The 23,670-nt window shown below is 37.8% G+C and overlaps 1 protein-coding gene across 1 annotated transcript in view; it reads right to left on the bottom strand.

Annotated features, from left to right (window-relative positions):
• Nucleotides 1-23,670, bottom strand: part of stxbp5a (syntaxin binding protein 5a (tomosyn)) — a 117,444-nt gene that overhangs the window by 34,636 nt on the left and 59,138 nt on the right. Inside the window, exons 6-11 of the mRNA XM_073811406.1 lie at nucleotides 22,479-22,613; nucleotides 13,656-13,719; nucleotides 12,268-12,351; nucleotides 4,185-4,308; nucleotides 2,293-2,371; nucleotides 796-950 (exon numbers count right to left, since the gene is read on the bottom strand). Coding sequence (XP_073667507.1) covers nucleotides 796-950; nucleotides 2,293-2,371; nucleotides 4,185-4,308; nucleotides 12,268-12,351; nucleotides 13,656-13,719; nucleotides 22,479-22,613 — 641 coding nt within the window. The remainder of the gene's footprint in view (nucleotides 1-795; nucleotides 951-2,292; nucleotides 2,372-4,184; nucleotides 4,309-12,267; nucleotides 12,352-13,655; nucleotides 13,720-22,478; nucleotides 22,614-23,670) is intronic.

Raw genomic sequence — 23,670 nt, 5'->3', positions numbered from 1 at the left:
CTGTATCGGTATCGGCAAGTACTGAAATGCAAGTACCCGTACTCGTATTCCAAAAAAGTGGTATCGGTGCATCCCTACCAAATATGTTATATGTATTTGGATTTGAATAAAGCAGTGTTACAGATTTCAAGCATTTTTAAACAAAAATTAACACTTCTCATTCTTCTTCTTCTTTAACTTCTCTCCCGGGGGCTCAAGGGATAGTAAAGTGTCCGTCGAATGAACACTTTCCGATCTTGCCGGAAGTAGTAGGTAATCCGATTACTTTTTGCATACTGTTTTTCGAATACTATGAATTCTGACATACTACTCTCATTGCTTACTGCCTTTCCCTAATATATAGTACGAAAGTAGGTGGTTTCAGACGCAGCACTTTTTTTTTGCATTACTGACATTTGGTTGCATGGGTGGACAGCAGATTGAAAGCACATTAGCCTTTGCTGTGGCTGTCCTCAAAGAGAAAGAAATCACTTATTATTCATAAATAACCACTAAAAAGCGATTAATTATTCAAATGGGCACACCAATAATAAACGAATGCAGTCAGAGACCTGGATGCTATGAATAGAGGGAGCTTTAAAAAAGAAAGATGAAAAATGTAATTACTAGGCAGCCGTTCCCCAGGGAGAGCTTGCGCTTAACTACAAAGAACATAGAAGAACAGAACAACCCAACAAAACAAAGGTTCAAATGTCAGCATTTTTTTTAAAACATGCAGAAAAAAGAGAAAGACAAAAAAGAAGATTGTGAAAGATGAGACTCTGGCTGGATCAGTGAGCAAAGTGGTGTACGTACCGCTAGGATATGGCGTTTCACACAAGGTGAGAAAATCTACAATGGGATAGTCCATCTCCAGTACTGCCGTGCTCTTTCCGTGCATTACTGTCAAACACGGCCGTCGACCGACGGTATCGTATGACAAACCACCAGAGAATATCATAAATGGATCCCTGTTTAGAATACAAACACATACAGTACATCTATAGGCACACATGCATCCAGATAAAACAGATTAAGTCTTACTAAGTAGTCAAGTAAATGGGCTTCAGACACTGGGTAGGTCTGCAGTGTTATTTTACTAAAAATAGATTTATTGGTCATTTATAAATATTATGCATAACAAATGTTTATTACGTTTACCAATTTTTATTTGTCTATAATTCACTGTAATTACAATTGTCTTACATCGACATCATATCGTCCAAATCACTTTTCAATATCGGTACCAGACATATAAAAAAACATATTGGTCGACTGTAAAATGCATGTAAAGTTGTTAAGTTTATACAGTGCTTAATTTGTTTACCCTACTTTTCATCGACAGTTAAGGCTTACTTATGGCACTTTTCCATTGCATAGTACCCCACGGTTTGGTTTGGGTCAGGTCGAGTCAGCTCACCTCACTTTGGCTTGGTTAGCTTTTCCACTTTGGTTTGCTTTAGTAACACTTCAGAGTGGGAGGGATTATAGGCGTGTCGTTATATTTGCGCTGCCTACTGCTATGACATCATACAAGTGAGAGCGTTGTTGTACATTCCCATATATTTATTTATTTCTCAGTCTGCCACAAAATTACATGTTTGCACATCGCGTTTATCACTACCTCTGTCTCACATGACAGTTTCTGTACAAACGCCCATGGTGTCTGTTGACGCGCTCAGCTGAGCCTCATTTAAGTTGCATTTAAGCATATATGCGGACATGCGCATCGGGAATGTGCCGCCACAAACTGCAAGTATGGAAAAAAACTGTTATGGTGTCCCTGATTCCCACCTTTTGGATGTTTTTCATCGCTAAAAGGGAGTTTGGGAACTTATAGCAGAGCACAGATGACAACAGGTTTACTCGAGAAAGCGCAAGCTAGTATGAAGGTAAAGCTAATCTTTACATTATAGCGATGACGTGGTAGTGACGATTCTCTCAGACCAATCAGTGATCTACAGTGTTTTCGCATCACGTTTTGGTATCAGCTCAGTTTCGCTTGGAACCCCGACTGAGGTGATAATACAAAAAATATTGGGTACTACGTACTGCACCCAGTGGAAAAGCCCCCAAAAGCAAGCTCACCCGACCCAAACAGAGAGGTACTATGCAATGAAAAAGCGCCATTAGTGTGTTGTAAGCTCTTTGTCAATTCATGGTACTATGGTCTCTACTAGGCTAAGCTGTAAACTACTGTACGGGCAAGTACTGTGCACTGTGTACTAAAACCAGTTTTAACAGCACTAATAAGCATAAACCAGCCTAAACAAGGATTATGAAACAAATTAATTAGTAAAGCTGTGTGCTTACCCTGCTCTTGTGGTCTTATACTCTACTTTAAGAATGGGTTTGCAAGGTTCTGGCTTTTTTCCATCTTTAGGCTGCTTTCCTGAAACAGAATCAGATTCATTCAGATAATTCCTTAACATCTTAATCAGCCGCTGTCCCAGATGATACACCTGATGCAGACTCGTGGTCTCACGGGCAAGGCTTTGAACCGGTTCACGGAACGAAAACCAGAAACTTTTGATGTTTTGCAAGGAACAGAAACTTAACCAGAAACTAAAAAAAATATATATATGTTCTGGAACAGAATCATTCATTTAAAATAATGGTAACCAGTTAATACCGTGTTTAAGTGCACTCAAAAGTGCATACACGGAGAGACGCGTTTCAAAAAGCAAGCGAACAATCTTTCTGTTCTTGACAGGACACATACAAACAAAATGATCTTGAAATACCACAGTATTCTTTTTCTAATAAAACATTTGTTTAAGTTGTTTTCCAATAAACGACATTGCAGAAATTGTCCTTGTCTAAATTCATGTATAATTCTGAAACAAATGTAGGCATGTCAGAATTGCAGTTATGCCGCTTACATAATGTTGCCTTTTTTAATGTTTGATGACAAGATAGAGACAGCTGATATGGAGCGTTATTAACCGGTTCGGGAACTTAATTTACTTGTGTATACATTTTTTGTTCTAACCAATTCCGGAACGTCAATTTTAGGTTTAAAATACGAAAACGTTAAAACGTTTCTGTTCAGAATGAACCAATTTGAAAAATCTTTCATATGCGTGGTTACAAAAATCCAGCGGTGCGCATACAGCATGCACTTACTCTCCTGATGATGAAATTTGCGCCACACGCACTGTATGCGGACCCTTACGTACGTGTTAAAACTAAAACTATACTTCAGGCTTAAGTGTGGACTTGGAAGAGGACACTTGGGCTAAAAGTAGCATTTGGGACAGAGCTTCTTTCTCACACATACACAAAAAAGTGTCTCAGAAAAACATGTAAGATAAATCAATTAGCAACAGAATCATTACAGGAGTATGATAAAACCTCACAAACTCAACAGATGGTTTAAAAATAAATCTAAGGAAACATTAAAGATGGGTTCAACGCCTATCAGTTAAAAAAAATCTCTTATACTTCATTATGCACAATAAACATAAGAGACGTGATAATTAATGAGAAATTCACAAGTAAAGCAAAACATTTTTCATCTAGTTAGTAGCTAATTGCTGACAAATGTTTGTAATATTCAGTGTCATATCAACGCATTGCATAAAGTCTCTCAATTCTGATCAGTCCCCACTTGTCAGAAGACATTTGAATTTTACAATTATTAACATAGGCGATTGTGAATGCCCTATACATGTCTCAACTTAGCTAATAACAGTAGGTGATGTACAAAACATTTGGTTAAACAGTAAACATTGTGCTTACAATATTATTTATCAGTGTACGATTCTGTCCGTCTCTATGCATCTCTCTGATGTGCTCCTTTCACCGAGGCATTGTGTTGCTGAAGGGCTTATTGTATTAAGAGATGACTACATTGGAGTATCTTCAATAAACAGGCATGGATGTGAATCAAAGGGATGAGCTTAGGGTTCACCAGTCTCTCTACAGCCTCGCTTTACACATTAAATGCTAGCCTTCACAATAAGTCTTAAAAAGAATGCATCACTTGAAATGGAAATAAGGGGGTGGGGGGATGAATTGTTTTAAGCTGCTTTGCGATGAAGAAAAAATCCTGAATTGACAAGTCTTTGAGAGAGGTGTGATACAACCTTGTGAAACAGAGGTGGGAGCAATTAATTTAATAATCCTGCGGAAAATGGATTCGGAGAAAACGAGCGTGTCTTGTATGAGTGAGATGAAGAAAGAAAGAAAGAAAGCTCACTAACCGTGTGGCGTGATTGTCTGTGCAGGCTTGGCCGGCGACTTTATATTCCATATGGTCAGCGTGCCGTCTGAGTGACTACAGATAAACTGCTTTCCTTCGTGATGCCAGGCCACAGAATGGATCGCCTGAGTCAGGACAAAAATTGGCAGAGAAATGAAAGTTGGTTATGCTGATGTCATACATGCATAGGGTGCAGAACCCAACAGGACACTTCCTGATAGTGACCGGATATTTCTTGTCCACTTTCATACGAACATTTTTTGAAAGTTTACTAATCCCCATGTCATCCAAGATGTCCTTTTTTCTTCAGTCGAAAAGAAAAAGTTTTCTCCATATAGTGGATTTCAATTAAACTCAACTCAACTTGCAGTTTTAATGGAGCTTCAAAGGGCCCTAAATGATCCAGACCTTATCTGTGTCAAATTAATGTCTTTGTGTCAGAATTGTTTAAAATGGTCCATACGGGTGCGTTTTGCATACGCCATGCGTGACTTTTCAACGTGATTACCTAATGCATAAAGTCGCGCATCCCAAGACTAGTGCAATACAAGATGTACAAATTTTTACATTTGTGGGGTGAAAATTACAATTGTTTCTCTAGATAAGACCCTTATGCCTCGGTGGGATCTTTTAGAGCCCTTTGAAGCTGAATGGATACTGCAATAAGTCCACTATATGGAGAAAAATCCTGGAATGTTTTGCCTTAAAAATTTCTCAAAAAACATAATTTCTTTTCGACTGAAGAAAGAAAGACATATAAACATACTGGATGACATGGGGGTGGACTAATCCTTTAACACTGTAGCTCAGCTGGTAGAGCATTGCATTAGTTGCGCAAAAGGTTTTGGGTTTGATAACATGGAACACAAACAATGATAAAATGTATATCTTGTAATGCACCGTAAGGGGCGATTCACATTTCGTGTCTTTTGCGCGCTCAAGTTCGTTATTTTAAATGTAGAAACGTGGTATCCAGGCATGTCTGCAACGCATTGAGTTAAAACATCTCAACTTTTCAGAATGCCGCGAGCGCACCGCACAGGCTTGTGCACAATTCAGAAGTTCAGAATTGGCCTCCATTCAATTCATGAATTGGAATTTGAATTGAATTGACTTCCCTACAGGAAGTTGAATTTGAATAGGAATAACAAGAAGTGGAATTAAATTCATGACAATTCAAAGAAATTTCACAGTCACACAACAGGAAGAATCTCACATACATTCAGTGTTAGAAAAGTTACTTTGGAAAATTGTTTGGCAACAAATTTAAATACTTGGTTAAAGTAAAGCATTCTGGGAAATGAAGTCATGTTCCATCAAACTTAATTCTTTTTATATGTGACTAGACTTTTTAACATTAATTGCTGAGGGAAAACATTTCCTGTTAATGTAATCTGTACAAGTAGTTCAAACTAATATAATTTATAAATTATGTAATGCAATCATATCTGACATATACTGAAAGCTTCATTTTTAACACTTCAATTACTGTATAATATGTATATGAATTTCTTTGAATTACTTTTGAATTGCAATTCTGCTTCCTTTAATTCAAATTCAAATTGTAATTCTAGATCCTGTTTTTGACATCAATTCAAATTCAAGAATTCAATTGGAATTCTGGAGTCATTCTCAATTCAATTCTGAATTGTGCACAAGCCTGGCACCGCAGGTCATGTGACAAGAACCAATTGACTGTCGCGGTTTCCGCTTTTGATAAAGCGTCTGCCAAATGCATAAATTTACACTATCAGAAAAAATAGTCATATGTACCTCAACTGTCACTGGGGCAGTACCACTTAAAAGGGTCCTATGTTTCATTATGTACTTGTATGTCTATATTTTATTTGGTACCCAATATGTACCTCTGAGGTACTAATATGAACTCTGTAGACTTTTTGATAATTTCTTCAGAAAGTGCAGTCAAAAGCAGTTTTGCATGTGAAAATGCAATCCCAGAATGCATTGCAAATCTCTCCAAGGTGGTGAATTATATTCATATAAAAGTGCTGACCAATCTAAATTTTAAGATCTCCACACATCCCACTGAAGGATACATCCAAATCATCTTAACTGTCAGTGGACTGTGTGCTTTATAAGAGCTAAGAGTACTATAAACTTCCTTTATGCTTCCCATAATCCCTCAGCTGCACATCAATAGCTTGGCTGCTTTTTATAGCTTTGTTTTGTCCTGTTCTTGTATTGACTAAATGCTTTGGTAATACTATGTGGAAAACAGGCAGGCCAATGTAGCACAATGAGTGCAACAAAATTACATTGATGGGAAAAGACTAGATGGAATGCGCAGCATGAAACTGATGTATCGGGAGAAAAGCCCGGGCGAGAGCACAAAGAAGAAAGCTGAAAGAGAGTTCTCATTATTTTCTAATTAAGCGCAGTCTCCTCTTGTTTAGCATAATGATGTCGGCTCTATCTCCGTCTTCTGCAGACAGTGGGGATGAACCTCAGCAGACCAAACTAATCAATGAACCGAGTGCAACATCATTACAGGAGCATCCAGAGGGGAGGAGCCAGACAAACACGAACACACCAACAGGACTGTGTATTAATTATGTGGCTTGCATAATTTATCCTTTCGAGGTGGAGAAGTTCGCTAGATCAACCTACTGGAAATAAATCTGCCTTCTTGATTGGAATAGGCTTTATGCCCAGCTGCACTACTTCCTGAACTTCAGCCAGCTCCTTGTTTTCTGTCTGCCATTATTGGACAAACTGATTAATCCAGGTGTTCCTGACCTCAGTAGTCACAAACAAACTGATTAATCCAGGTGTGCCTGACCTCAGTAGTCACAACAACAATAATCAGACACACCAGGATTAATCAGTTTGTCCAATAATGGCAGACAGGAAACAAGGAGCTGGCTGATGTTCAGGAAGTAGTGCAGCTGGGCATAAAGCCTATTGGACTTTTGAATACCGATAATGCATTCAATGTTGTTTAATTATATTAAAATGCCATAATGTTATCTTACATGGTGCTGAACATGGCAAATCTCCAAAAAACACAATTATTATATTTATGTTGCAGGCAGCTAGATTTGAATTAATAACCTGGTGCAAATTGAGCATTTCGGGCGTATATACAGTATATGTAGTCTTACCACTGATACACATAAGCACACAGAGGTCCAATTACAGCTAGAGGGGTCTGAAGGCTTTACTGCAGGTAACTACAACCCACAACCTCCCCTGTCCAAAAATACAGCTTCTGCAGCCCTTATGCACCCAAAAACACAACTCTATTTTTAACTATACAGAGGCACAAACAAAGACACTGTCGGTCTACTCAAATTGGATGCTGGCACTGCGTTTTTCTTATTTTAAGATTTTCATCTATCTTTAACAGCACAGCAGCTCCTCTCCACTTCAATGCTAATTCAGCGGCTCAATGCCCCTCAGTGACCCCTTCAGCACTAATAGCATTGCATGATCTGATATGATGATAGTTCTGCTGTCTGTTGCACTTCTGTGACCCCTTCAAAGATAAAATGGTTTCCAGGCAATCTCTGCTTTAACTACAGACAGTCTGAGCATTTTCCTGTTCCATAATAATAAACAATAAAGTGCTGCGTGTGGTCTGATGGATAAAATGTTGGCGTTTTGTGGCTTGAGCATGGCTGCACAAAGAAAACAATTTCAATCTACTTTATTGAGCTTTTAGATGCGTTTTTAGATGCGTTTTATTTAAGTATCAACTTTGTTTCACCCTGAAACGATTGGGAAAAAACAAACCAAAAAAAGCTTTGTTGTTTCAAACCATGGTTGGGTAAAATATTGACAAACTCAACCGGTGGGTTAAATTAACCTGGGAAATCTACATATTTTACTATGATTATGATCAGGGCTCCCACATCTTAGTTAACTTTAAATTCAAGGACCTTTCAAAGACTTTCCAGGTCCAATATCCTCAAATTCAAGGACTAAATGTGTCCCCACATTTCTGGTGAGAGCAAGGTTACATCGTGTTACCTTTTAAGATACATTGTTACAGTTCCCTTTCAGGAACTCACGCTGCGTCACTGCGGTGACACTTTGGGGACACCTCCAGGGGTCTGAATGTGTATATCAAATCCAACCAATGGTAAGGCTTAACGACAATGACAGGGTGATGCGGGAGCCAGGAAGTATATCGCTATCTGAAATATTGCCAAAGACGACGTTACAGGGACGCAGGAAGTATGGGAAGAGAGACGCAGCGTCTCGTTCCCTTCACAGGAAACAAGTGTTACATACGTAACCCAAGACCTTTTCATGTGTCAAACACAACTATGCAAAAAAGCATTTTGGTATGAATCAACATTGGCATACAGAAGATATAAGCATTTAAAGCGAACAGTTTAGTATGTGTGCTTAAAACGTCTAGAATTTTTATGATATTATGCTTCACTACACAGGGAATAATATGATTTTTTTCCAGAAAACTTTTTAAAATAGATTCAAGCACTTTTAATGACCTGTATCTATGTATGTATATTTTCAAAAACTTCCCAGGGCCTTGAATTTTTTCCCCCAGATTCACAAACTTTCAAGGATTTCAAGGACCCGTGGGAACCCTGTATGATGTAATACAATATCGATTTTCTGTCCAATCTATGTGATTTTTGTTGAAACAACAAAAAACTTATTTGATGCAATTACGATCAAATTCGATCAATTTATCGATATTTTAAGTAAAATGAATTATGAGAGGCAAAATGTCACATAAATTAAGCTTATGATGCAGGGCTCCCACACCTTAGTAAACATCAAAATCAAGGACCTTTCAAGGACTTTCCAGGTCCTTTACCCTCAAATTCAAGGACTAAACGTGGGGACACATTCCAAGTGAGAGCAAGGTTACATCATGTTTCCTTTTAAGATACATTGTTACAGTTCCCTTTCGAGGGAACTCGCGCTGCGTCACTGCGGTGACACTTTGGGGATGCCTCCAGGGGTAAGTGCGTCTGAATGTGTATATCAAATTCAACCAATAATTAGGCTTAACGACAAAGACAAGGTGACGCGGGAGCCAGGAAGTATATCGCTATCTGAAATATTACCAAAGACGGCGTTACAGGGACGCAGGAAGTATGGCAAGGGAGACGCAGCGTCTCGTTCCCTTCTCAGGGATCAACAGTTACATAGTAACCCGATACATTTCATGTGTCAAACACAACTATGCAAAAAAACATTTTGTTATGAATCAAAATTCGCATACAGAAGATATAAGCATTTAAAGTGAACAGTTTAGCATGTGTGTTTAAATAGTCTAGAATTTTTGATTTTTTTTTTTTCAGAAAACTTCTTACATAAAATAGATTCAAGCACTTTTTTTGACCTGTATTTATGTATGTAGATTTTCAAAAACTTCCCAGGGCCTTGAATTTTTCCCACCAAATTCAGAAACTTTTAAGGATTTCAAGGACCCGTGGGAACCCTGATGATGGCAACAGTCAAAGTCTTTCAGTAGTTTGTGGCAATAGTGACAATCACTGAGGTAGTTTTAGAAAAAAAATATTAAATTGAAAAAAAAATTATGATAAATAAAGCTGTTAAACTTAAGCATTTGATCTATTACACAACTACAGATCTAACAGTCAAATAAGTGATTCAGTGATCTCTTTTAAGAGATTTTTCTTAAAAAATAAATCAACTGATCAACATATGAGTGAAGACACTGCGGTTTGCATGGACATTTCATCCTACCTTTATTTGCTCTCATATATAGGTAGGTTTCTTCAAAAATACCAAATTTTGAGCAAAAAGCTGAGATAATTGCATTTTTGTGAAGGACGTTTGATAGAGATCAGATTCAGAGCGATGATCAAACATACACAGCGTTTGAACTGTTTGGCCCAAGGGGTTGTTTCAGGTTTTATAAATTGGGTAAGAGCGCCACCAGGTGAATAATAGTGAAAATATGGATGGCCGTAAAAACTCATCATTGGCAAGTAAGCGCTTTTTCTGAATTGACGAGTTAACTCGAGAAAGAATTAATTATCTCATGTGTGTTTGATTAGGGTTGGAGCTAAAGTCTGCAGGACAATGGCGCTCCAGGACCAAATTTGGGTACATGCTATAAAATACATGTGGCCAGGTCAGATCAGCTAAATTGTATTTGAAGAATTTGATGAGAAATTATTTGATGAGTTCATATTAAATCTCTGTGACTTTTAATTGCAAACATCTGAAACCTCCATTTTTGAGATCTTATTTGAAACTCTAGAATAAAAAATATTACTGGATTCTATTTTTTGAAGAAACATACAGCATGAGAAGCAGCATTTGCTCTCCATCTAATCTCACAGCTGTCTTGGAGAAACAATTAAGATATTAAAGAGATCTCATTAGCGATTTTTATTTTCTATGGGTCGCTGCCGAGCCAAATGATACCTTGCTACCCCTATGGAGCAGTGAATTGTGAGAAATTTATCTGCGCTGTACTAATCAATCAAGATAAATGAAAGCAAGAATAAATCAGACATCCAACCAGAAACAGCCATTCATCAGGGTACAGATGAGTTGTCCTCTGAGAAATTAACTTTCTCTTCATCTCTCTCTCACTTACTGACTGTCACTGTTGACAAAAAAAGCCATTTACCAGTTTAAACCGTAGAGACAGCAAAAAGCATGTATAGCCCAAAAATAACGGTTTGTTATATTCAGACTTTCTCAGATGCATGTTTATAATCTCTAGTAGCAGACAATTTTTTTAAAAGCTGAAATAAACTATTCATAATCAATTAAAAAATATATAGCAAATAGATGAACAGAGGATTTTTAGCAGGCAGTGGGGGGACATCCACATCATCACCCTGAGTTTTTATTAATACTTTATCATATAATAATATAACATCAATAAGTCCTTGGTCAACCAAATCATTGGGAACTCATTTTAAACTCATTTAAAAAAAAAATTCAACTGTATTTGTAAATAAAATACGTTTGTATTGATTCACGGACAGATTTCCAAGGAATGTAACAAAAATATCAGATCACGACTAAATCGGTGCTCAATGCGGTCACCTAAAATTAAGTATAAGCATATACGAACTTGTTTACTGATGCTACAATATTTTCAAACCGGTTTGATATTATCCCTACGTGATCTCTTAATGTGAGCGACACAATGACTAGTTGTAACTAATCCAGCCAATCACAGTGCAGATGGTATAAACAAAGAAATTTGACCAATTGAAGAGCAGGTTGATCATCCATTCATGAAGAAATAGCCTGATCATTTTAATTTCTCGCGAGAAATGATGTAAGAAAACGCATTTACGCTTATAATCTTTATCAATTTATTTTTATCTTTATCAATCATTTTATTGTATGTGCACATTGTCAGCATTGTGTAGTATGTGAGCAGCTATGATAAGCTTGGCTTCTGCCAACCGGTACAGCTGGAAGTGGACTGAACTGTATTATAGACTAAATGAATGGGGCAAGTCCTCCATTACCAGCAAATCAGCTGGGCACAAGTTCTGCCACCTAATTAATATTCATGAGGCCCCAACACACAATATTCAGATTATACACTGAAAGATCTAAATATGACTGAGCGACTTGCTTTCGAACATAGCTGACATGCTCTAGTAACCAATGCTTTTTAATGCTATAGTATCGAGCTGAACAAAAGATGCGCTTACCTAAAATGATCTAATAAACCTCCTTATTCAAAGCAAAGCACCGTATGAATATTTGATCTGTCATTTTCAATATTCTTTAGGCCGTTTCACACGGTACGCGGCAAGCGGCAAAATCGCCGCGTAGCTTTAGCTTTTCTCTTGTATTGGAAGTGTTTTGTGCAGCATTTAGTGCAAATGGGTGTATCTTCAACGGCGCCTGTCATGAAGTGCCATGTCCTTAAAAGGAATAATATTTTGGGTGCACAAGCAAGGTGTGTGGACCAACTCCGCTTCACTTCTATAACCGCCCCCGTTTTGCCGCTTTCCGCACGTCTCCTATTGAAAAAGAACTAAACCCTCGCGGTTGCCGCGTACCGTGTGAAACGGCCTTTAGTTGTACTGTCTCTGCAAGCGACAGAGGCCTGGAATACAGTAGTGTTGTGTGACAATACATACCTCATCGTAAGTGTAGCGGGACTCAGCTCTTTTTGATTTCAAATCCCACAGCACTACGATCCCAGACTCAAATCCTATTATGAGCTGTGACAAGAAGAAAGATATAAAGCAGTCATTCAGTCTACTGAACCTGTAAACCGATTCAGGGGAGGTGAATAAGCTATGTATTCAAGTATTTTTATTAAACTGGTAAACAAAAACAAAAAAGACGCCCCACTCAAAACATAAAAGAAGGAGAAGTGTTGTTTTCTACATAAATATATCATGTAAAGAACATTCTGTGAGAATATAACCTTGATATCTTTAATATTGACTGAGTAAGGTCATGTCAAATATTAAAATCAATGTGAAATCAATACTTGAAATCAAACTTTGATGCTCATAATCTCATTATTAGATTATGAGACTTTAGCCGGGATTACACACACACATTGGACAAATATGCAAAGCAAGTGTTCATTTCCATACAGCATCTCTACTGATTCTGAAATAAAAATTTTGTCACCATTTACTTTTATATAAATGTATGTTATACTCTCATGCCTATGAATGACAATGACAAGTAATCTAAGCTTTGAACCTCTCCGTTTCCAGAGATTCAGTGATAGACTATGAATTGATAAAGTGTCATTGTTCTGTCAGCCAAGAAGGAGGCGGCAATGTGTGAAAGGACTCTAAAATCCATTAAGACGTGAGCAGGCCAGTTATGGATTGATGGCTCATTTGAGGTAAGAAGTGGGATGGGAGAAAGTAAGACTGAGAAAGAGACAGAGAGAGAGAGAGAGAAAGCGGGAGAGAGAGATCATCACATGCACATAATTAGGCAAAAAATGAGATGATTCTAGGGGTCCTAAAAGGAAGGGACGCCCAGAGCCTACACCTATAGCATCCCAGCCCCCTCCCACACCCACAAAGATCAAATAGACAGGTATGGGAATCCTGATTTAATTCAGGAGGCCCAACTGCCTAGCAGAGCCCCTGTTCATCTCTAAAGGCTCCTATGAGAGGTCTCCAGCTGCCAGAAAAAAGACACAAACAGTTTGTCATCCATACAAAGGCAAGACCCCAGCATCTCTCAGCTCCTCTCTGACTGTGTTGGCAATTAGCGAAGGTAAAATGAATGTCTAACAAAACGCATTTGGAAGTAGCTTGAACATTTGTTCATCATCTTCATATCTCTTCGATCATTTGTTTTCGAAAACAACATAATTTGCTAACAAGCTGTGTAAGATTAGACCCAATTACTGAACTGTGCTGCACTGTAGGAAGGCAACACTTTCGGGGTTTAGGGTGGAAGAAAACGAGTTTTGTGCAGTGTAAGGGTAAATGAATTACTCATGTCAGGGAGTGTTTATTCATTTTGAGGCAGTTTAATGGTCCTTACTCACCTTGCCCTCATCCATAGGATTGTCACTAATGTGAACCACTGGGCCAGGGTGGGCCTTGGAGGACCTGCGAGAGACAAATGGAGAAAGATTATAGTTAGAGGAGATATTTACAATTTTACATAGGTGTGTGGAACAGAAATATGAAGATGACCTTTCTATTAAGTTTTTTTTTTCTTTTTGAGGAACTTAAAGGGCACCTATTATGCGCAGTTTTACAAGATGTAATATAATGGCACTTTTCCATTGCATAGTAAACCACAGATCGGGTTGGGTCAGGTCGTGTCAGCTCACCTTACTTTGCCTCGGTTAGCAGAGGTGTAAAGTACTTGAGTAAATGTACTTCGTTACTGTACTTAAGTATTTTTTGGGCTACTTTGTACTTGTACTGAGTATCAAAAATATAGGCAACTTTTACTCTCTACTCAATTACATTTTTGATCGGGTATTTGTACTCTTTACTCCACTACATTTGAAATGACACTTAACGTTACTCGCTACATTGTTTATTCGTCAAATAAAAACGAGACGAAAGTGTCAGAGGGTGATGATGGATAGAATCTGTGGTCGCGAGGTTACACGCACACACATTTGGCGCTGCGCAGAGCAATCGTATGAAATCAAAGTACTGCAAGAGCGAATCAAATGCATATGGAGAAGTCTGGTCTCGCGGTACTTTGATGTCAAACGCTGAATGGCTTGCGTTGAGCCACCGTAGCGGGACATCTGCGTGCTGCGTATGTCATAAACTGTAGAGAAAAGTTCGCGTCTGGTCTGAGAAGAGATACAGAGCAAACATATGGATGCATATCACATTTGCTTCAGTCAAGGGACCCTTTGTTAAACATGTGATGCTACAATCAAAACAAAAGTGATGCGCGATTGCAGGAGAGTCATCCCGCAACTCAAAGGCAAGCACAAATGTTTATATACTCTGATGCTACTTTTAACTTTATCAGCTAACATGAGCTGGTAAGTTTCATAACTTGATATAACTTACTATATAAGCCAAAATAAACCAGCGATGTCCTGTACTGATTGCCCGAGTAACTTAAGTACATTATAAGATTGATAATAAGTGTACAATTTCACTGTCCTCACATTTAATCAAGTATGCTGTAATGTATTTAATGTAAAAAGGGATGCATGACGGAAGAAATGTAGTGCACCTAAGATATTGGTGTTACGTACTACATGTGTTTACAATTAATCTTTCAAATGAACAACTTCACGTTTTTAATATGCATTATCATATTTCTGTTAGTGTAATTTTAGTTTACTGGAATTTTTTAAATATTAAAATTATATCTTTTTTAGGATAGGCCTATATAAGAATATTTGGTAACACTTTACAATAAGGTTCATTAGTTAACAGTAGTTAATGTATTAACCAACTTCAACAAACCATGAGCAATACATTTGTTACATTATTTATTCATCTTTGTTAATGTTAGTTAATAAAAATGTAAGCTTTAATTGTTTGTTCATGTTAGTTCAGAGTGCATTAACTAATGTTAACAAGATTTTAATAAAGTATTAATAATTGTTGAAATTAACAAAGATGAATAAATGCTGTATAAGTGCAGTTCATTATTAGTTCATGTTAACTAATGTAGCTAACTAATGTTAACTAATGAACTTTATTGTAAAGTGTTACCATATATTTATATCACAAAGTTAGGCTATATATTTTTCAGCATGGCACATTCAAGTACACAATGACACTAGACTAAAATTAAATGGGTTTAAATTAAATTTAATGTAGATTTCTAGACTAAAATCTCATGGCATTTAGTTGAATAAAATTAGACTAAAACTAAATCAATTCAGATGACAAAAATTTGACTAAAACCAAATTAAATTTTAGTCAAAAGACTATGGCTATGTTAAATCTGTGTTTGTTCTGCCAGGTCAAAATTTTGAGGTGTTTGATTTCTTTTCTATATTAGGAAATAAAACCTCATAAATAAACTTTCTTAGTTTTCACTGCCCAGACCTACAATGTCTCTTTGTGTTAAGGACTAGTGCATCTTTGAGCCAACATTCAGTACGAGTAAAAATACTTGAGTACTTTTAAATTGGGTTACTTTAATACTTTTACTCAAGTCGTATTTAAATTGGTGACTTGTAACTTGTAGTGGAGTAATTTTTACAGTAAGGAATTTGTACTTTTCCTCAAGTATGGCTTTCAGCTACTCTTTACACCTCTGTCGGTTAGCTTTTCCATTGAGTTAGTACCACTTCAGAGTGGGAGGGATTATAGGCGTGTCGTTATATTTGCACTGCCTAGTGCTGTGGCATCATGCAAAAAGTGGGAGGAGGAAGCAAGCATTTTTGGAATGCAGTGATTCCCATACATTTATTTGTCAGTCCGCCACAAAATCTAAATTTACCACCACAAATAGATGTTTGCAAAACGCGTTTGTCACGGTACAGAAACTGTCATGTGAGACAGAGGTTTAAACACCTTTTGGCATCAGTCGTCATGCTCCGCTTACAGTATATAAGTTGCAAAATGTGCCGCTACAAACTGCAAGGAAAACACTGGTATGGTATTCCATGTTTTTCACAGCTAAAAGGTATTTTGGGAACGGACAACAAAGCAAAGATGACAATAGGTTTGCTCGAGACAGCGCAAGCACGAAGGTAAAGCTAATCTTGCGTTAGCAATGACGTTTTCATGTCACGTTTTGGTATCAGCTCAGCTTAATTGGAACCCCAACCGATGTGGTACTAAAAAAGTACTGGGTACTACGTACTGTACCTATGCAATGGAAAAGTGCCATACATCTCAGGTGTGCCCAGAATGTGTCTGTGAAACATTTCAGCACAAAATACCACAAATCATTTATTATAGCATGTCCAAAATGCCCCTATTTGGGTGGTAGCAAATATGTGCTGTTTTCATGTTTGCACCTTTAAATGCAAATTACTGTAGCTACTGCTCTTTATTCCCTTACCAAAATATACAGTAAGTGCTGATTCCAATACAGTCTGAGACCAGAGTATCTCACTATTGAGATATGATGGGCAACTTGCTGTGGGTGGAAACTATGGTAATGCAAAACTGACAGTCAGGGGCTGTGGGCAGGGCTTTATCAGTGTGACGTCACATTAACAAGAGATTAAAAAATGCATGTCTAATCAGACTCCCTTGGTTTAATGGAGATTATTAAAGAGAGAGAGTGGTTGGATTTTTTCATTGTAGAGTGGTTGTGTTCACACACTGCCAACACACATTTATGTCCAAACACCTGGTAAAAGTGGAATTAAGTGCAATAGGTGGCCTTTAATGAAGGGTCCTGCTCTCAAAAAGGGTAAGACTAACTAAATCATAGTGTTTTACAAAACTGATTTTTTTTAATCCAAAATATGATGAGCTCAAAAAGAGGCTTGTAATGCTGTCAAATGGAAATAAAATGATAATTTGATTATTTTCATACATATTTTATAGATCTCCAGTGGCATATGCAGGCAATCTGTCTCAACATTAATTTTTTATTTTTTATTTTACTGTTAATGAATCCATAAAACCTTTTTGGGGTTTGCCCAATGACACTAAAAAGAAATTACAAAAACTGCACACTCATTTAAAGTGAATTCATATTATAACTTCATTATTTTAGTTAAGTGACTTTCAAAGTAGCCCATTGAATTGGCAAGAGCAAAATATTTCATACGTTAATAAGCAGTAAAATCTTAATGAAACACAGCACAGTGTTGTTCTGATACAGAATGTATCACTAAAATGTAAATCTAATCTGGATTAAACTCAGCTACTCTTCTTTCCTGCATTTCTTTCTATTTATATAACAAACAAGCCGTCCTGCAATCAATAGGTGCGATTGTGGCGAGCAATACTGCAGACGCCCATAAGGCATTGATTGTACTGTCAGGAGTCTTATCCTTTTGTTCCCTTTGACTACGCAGCAGGCCAACTGTGCTGTTGACGGCTCTCCGGCACAAACTTAAGACGCCTATAGTGCTGACAGCCGTGGCATAGACAGGGGTCCTTCTCTCCCTCCAGCGACATTCTGTTGCGCTATAGCGTGATGAGGCCTGTTAGGTCTGTTACAGTGACGAGGGTTGGACAGACAGGGGTCTTGGTATAATTCTTTCTCTGTCAGTGTTTGTTAGGTGTTTGGGATATAACGGATGGATACAGAAAAAAATGAAAAGCTTTTACAAAATAACAGAAGAAAAAATAACAAATGTTTTAAGGGTGTTACATGCGCAACACTTTACCTGCTCCAGAGAGGGAACGCCTATTAACGTGTGCACAAGAGAGCATGCACGAGCCTAGTTCTTCTCTTCGCTCTGTTTACAAGTTGATGTCGGCATGTTTACCGTGTCTGCGCGGTTCGTGACTTGTGCCAGGGCTAGCTAATCATAACTTACATCAACTTTTACTAGCAGTGATTTTAAATGGATTTCTCCAAATATCATGCCAAACTTTACCTGTTGAGTAGAAACTTCCCGTGGGAAGCCCAACCTGTGCTTTTAGCGCACGCGAGCATGTGAAATATTCTCCCAAAAACACTCTGATCTTGTTTCTTTCTTCAGAGGCCTTTCTCTTCTTGTCATACAATTCATAGACACTTTTTCTATTGCGACCCATAGACATTTTGAAAAAATACGATGAGAATGTGAACTTTAATGAATGTCTGAAATCGTACACCACCACACATATACACCTTAAAGTGTGCATGTGCAGAAAGCGAACGTAGGGACGAGCACGTACGACGGCCTTACGTCAACATATCACCAGAATGATTGACAACCGGGATGACCAATAGTCTTGATGATCCACCCGCTATACCTTTAAACCTTTATAGATTTTAAAGCTCAAAAACACACACGAGTAGTATTACATCCTTCATATATCCAAAGAGTCTTTAGTTTGATCAGCTTTATAAAAGACAGATCAGCTGTACCGATTCTTCAGAATAAGCCACATCTCCTGGATGCGTGGAGCAAGTTACGAGCAAGTAAAAAACACAAAAAATCATTCCACTATCTCCTGATAACTTATGACTCCCTACTCCCTTTAACTGCATTTGATGCAGTTTTACTTACCGCCTGCCACTCATGACCCGATTGGGACCGCCCCATGTCAATGAAATCCAGCGTTCTACAAAACTATATCCATTGTTTCAATAAACCTGGTTTCTTTGGGAAGCTAAACAAGCTTAAATTTCCTTCACAGACAACAACACACTTCTTTGGTGATGTTGATTTCATTTCAGCTCTTGGTTGGTGTGCGCGTGCGCTATTATGGTAAAAGTGCCCATATAAGGACTTCAACTGTACTTCCTGCACCAAAGTTTCCCATAAAATAAATAAAGCAAAATTGTTTAGTAAGAATCTGTCCGAAAGTGTACTAACCCTGGTGAAGTGCATTCGGCACATTAATACTCAGTTACACTGCGTTTTTGACATTTTGCAAATTTGTATATGTGTGTTTTCGTGTTTACACAAAGATAAACAGATAGAGACACAGAGAGATGGAGAGAGAGAGAGACAGCCATATGTGGAGAAAGATGCTCTGCTTATACACAGAGGTGAAGGTGCCAGATGTGTTTAGAGAGTGACAAATCACTCCTTTCCTCAAAAATCCTAATTTATGTCCCCCAATTCCATCCTGTCTCTCAGTCCTTACTTTAAGAGGAGCAAGCTGGCTTTAGAGGAGCTGATCACCATGGCAACAGGAATAGGATGGGCAAAATCTCATTCTGTAACTGCCGCCTTCACTCTGTGCTGTTTCCTCGTTCGCTCAAGACACCTTATGATTACATAATTTCATACACTGCACCTACATACACCCTCTTACCCACAGCCCTTTTCTGTAGTGCAAAATAATTATCGCACCATATGCATTTATCTCTCATTTCCAGGCACCATCTTTCTAGGAACTCAAGTCGACTTTAAGTTTCATTTAAAAAATTACATGTGAAAAGGACCAAGCAGACAGCATCTACCTCCATCCCAACCAGCTAGGTATGTGTGGAGCATAATTTGGTCATATTTTAAGGAAGTACATCCATTTGTGTTAAGCAGCAACAACTGCCAGACAAATTGAGTCCAGGAAGTTTACTAACATAAACGCATTCTTTATGAAGCTTTTTAATGGTTGTACGTGCTACAGTACATATACAGTCCAGGCGAAACCTACTGCCGTCTGCTCAACCTTGGCCAAGGAGAGACACATACATCACTGTCTTTGTCAGTGGAGATCTAGATTTATGACAGACCATTGTCACAAACAGACATGCACATATAGACAGTCTAGACTCTAGACTGAATATGGCCGAAGGGCATGGTGGTGGGATCAGTGTGTTTCGTAGTGCACTGCACCTGGGCACGGCTTAAAAATGTACCCAACCTGCCATTGTAACCTTTGTAACATGTCGCAATACCCCCTGACGATGTGGCATCGAGCCATTGCACTATGCCAACCCTTAATCCCTCAACAGACTAACACGGTCAAGTGCCAACCTACATCCCTCTTTTACAGCAAACACAGACCTCCTGACACCTGCAGAGCAAACAGTTTCTCTCAATGGCTGGCATCATGCCAACATCACCCAACAATGTGTTATCGCCCCTACTGCAGAGTCACACGCCAGATACTGTTGTGTAGCTACTACTGTGAAGTACATGCGTGTGTCTGTTTATAGAAAAAGAAGGCTGGCATAGATTAAAAAAATGAAGAGTAAAATGAAAGATATACAGTACAGAGTATCAGATGACGCAAAGATCCAATAAAAGTATCCAAAATAATTTTTGCTTACGCTAGTAGAAAAAGTGACATTTTTTTATTGTGTTGCTGCTTTGATCTCAAAACCAATTTAAAGAATTGTGTTGGAGGGAATGTGCAACACAGACATGACAAGACATTATTTTTAAGAGCCGTTTCAGGTGTCTGGATCACTGTGATGGAGTGATACTGTACAATACACTGGCAAGGTATGACAAATTATGGCATTTTGCTGCAATGCACTGCCTTTGGACTTTCACAATATTTGCATTACTAAAAATTTTCCCTTAAGAAGATGGATGAGCTCTATTTTTTAAGTCACAAAGAGCATGCAAGAGAGTTTGTGTAATTTTATTTTTAGTATTTATTTTACAATAAATTAACTGTATATATTTACGGTTATTTATTTATTTATTAAGATACAAACAGAAAAAAATACAGGAAATATGTACAAAAAATAAATTATTAATTTAAGTTGTCTTTAGGCATCCTCAGTCTTTAGTGTGACCTCTCTTGGCACTAAACACATCTTGAGTGTTTTTTAAAGGTGCAGTGTGTAATTTTTAGAAGGATCTCTAGACAGAAATGCTAAATAATATAAAAAAACTATATTATCAGGGGTGTATAAAGACCTTTTTATAATGAACCGTTATGTGTTTATTGCCTTAGAATGAGACGTTTTATCTACATACACAGAGGGTCCCCTTACATGGAAGTCGCCATTTTGTGCAGCCATGTTTCTACAGAAGCCCTAAACAGACAAACTTTTTTACTAAGTTGTCTCCAACGATGACATGTTTGTCCAGTGGCGGATACCGTAGCTTCTCTATATGTTTCAAAAGCAAGAGTTAAGCAGTGGACTGAGCCGTTGGTTGCAATTCACAACCTCACCACTAGATGCCGCAAAAATCTACACACTGCACCTTTAACAGAATTAAGTAAAAAGACAAATTTCTTTCAAATTAAAAAAATTGGATTAAATTTTATTAAGGTTTAAAAGATCATGCAGTTTCCTGCTATTGCTCAAGTGGAAGGGGTGTTTACCCTAAAAACTTCATCAGTTTACATTTTTATACAGTTTTTAATACTATATAAACATTTCCTGTATTTTCTGGATGTATTATATTAAAGAGACTTAGAAACAATTATATGTGATCACTATAACATTGCAAAAACAACAAATCTAATTGTGGCATGGTGGCCTAAGACTTTTGCACAGTACTGTATATTTATAGGTTTGTTGATGTCATTGTAATTTACAATTTTACAATTAGCTTTATTGCATGGCAGATTTGGCAAGTTTTGGCAATGCTACTGCGCAAATATTTGTTTCTTTACCTCTATTGGTAGAGAATTGCATCAGCAGCACTAAAGTCATAGGTTAAATTCCAGAATACAAATTAATATGAACTGTAAGTTGCTCTTAGTGATATCATCTGTCTACTGCCTGAATGTAAATGTAAACAGAATTCAATATTTTCCAGTACCTAATGTAAACATTTGAAACTCTAATAACTAAAAAAATATAATGAGAGATTTGCCAAATTTCTCGGTTTGGTGACATAAGATTTAAGTCATGTTGACTCAGCCCTTTAGTCTTTCACTGGAGGTACAACAGCTAAGGGCAGAGCGGCTTATTCAACAACTGGCATTTTGTCACGAGGGACACTGTGTCTGTCTGTGTGCGAGAACAAAAGCACGAGTCAAGACAGGACACCTGCCAATACTAACATTCATCCAATGTGTCACCCGTAAATGCATGTAGGTGTATGCGAAGGGATCTACCCTGCCTCCGGCTCAAAGGCACTGCAGCATTTTCACTGGGTCACAAAAGAAAACAAAACTGCTGACAAAATGCTTGAATGAATAATTGAAGACTTTCAAGAACAGTGGTGAGGGAGTAAGTCAAGTCGGATGAGAGAGAAAGAGACAGAGAGAAAGCACCAATCTGTGATCATTGATGATGGGATTTGAGTAAAATAATTGCTAATTTAAAAATAAAACTGGAACAATGACAGGTGTGATTTCAGGGCTCAGAGAGATTATAAAGTCTTGTGTGTGGTACTCACAGTTCAATGGCTTTGTTCCACATGATAGTATATCCTGAGAGGGTAAATGACTCCACATTAACAATGTGGATGTTTCCTCGTTCTGAGCCGATATACAGCCATTTACTTTGGAAGGGCAGATGACAGAATGTTATCCTGTGAAAACAAGGAAGAGCAGAACATACTTTTAATTTACAGAAGAAAACAACGATTAGCTAAGGAAAAACTTCAACATCTTAATTATATCTCCTACACATTAAATGGAGACCTGCTGCTTGGATTTTTTAATGAGAAACAGAACCAGTAATCTTATCCATCTCCAGTTTTAGAAGAGATCTCGCCAATGGTTGCAAAAATTTTCCTGTAAGGTATTTTTGTTTTTCAGTGAACAAAGATATCAAAACAAGATAAAACTGCTTGAGAAGCTTAACTTAATTAAAAACTTAATTAAATAAGATTTTTTTTACCCTACTAGGGTAGTCAAGATTCAGGAGATAAACTCGAGACACATTTCTGAAAACAAGTTTTAATGTCTTATTACGTAATTTGCATCACAAATACATTCATTTTTTCATTTTTACTGGAGAACAAACATTTTTGCAATGACAACACTTTCCTTTTAAAAGTATCCATGAAGAGTTTTATACAACCCTAACATCATAAATCTTATTTTTTTTATATCTCAAGTTTTCCTAAGGTGTTTTAGGAGACACTATTAAGTCCAAGTCGATAAATGAAACAGGAGTAATTTTTGCAGACGTTAAAGGCGCTCTAAGCGAATTCACGCGTTTAAGGCCATAAAACATGTTTTTGTTTCATACAGTAAACATCTCCTCACTATCTGCTAGCTGCCTGTCCCCTGAACACACTGTAAAAAACGCGGTCTCTGTAGACAGCCTAGGCTCCACAAACTGCAACAAAAACAAAGTGGTCAAACCTTCCACCACGAAACATAACAAAGTGTTCCAGCCAATAAAGGACAAGAAAGTTTTGGGAGTGGGGGTTGGGCCCGTTCATGACTCTTTCAGAAAGCACGGAAGGGAGGGGATGGGGAGGAGTTAGCTACGCTTCGTTTTGAGCAGGGAAACCACTTGAACTCTGAACGTTGACGATAAGACTTTAAGAATGTACCCCGCCCTCGGTCAAAGGACAGTTTTTTTTTTATATGTAGTGAAAGTGTGTGAATTGGCAACTCGTTTAACTGATGTCAGCG

This window comes from Paramisgurnus dabryanus, chromosome 12 (genome assembly GCF_030506205.2).
Source record: "Paramisgurnus dabryanus chromosome 12, PD_genome_1.1, whole genome shotgun sequence".
In the NCBI taxonomy this organism is placed as follows: domain Eukaryota; kingdom Metazoa; phylum Chordata; class Actinopteri; order Cypriniformes; family Cobitidae; genus Paramisgurnus; species Paramisgurnus dabryanus.
The sequence above is the reverse complement of the archived record's forward strand: the minus strand, read 5'-3'. Positions and strand labels throughout refer to the sequence as shown.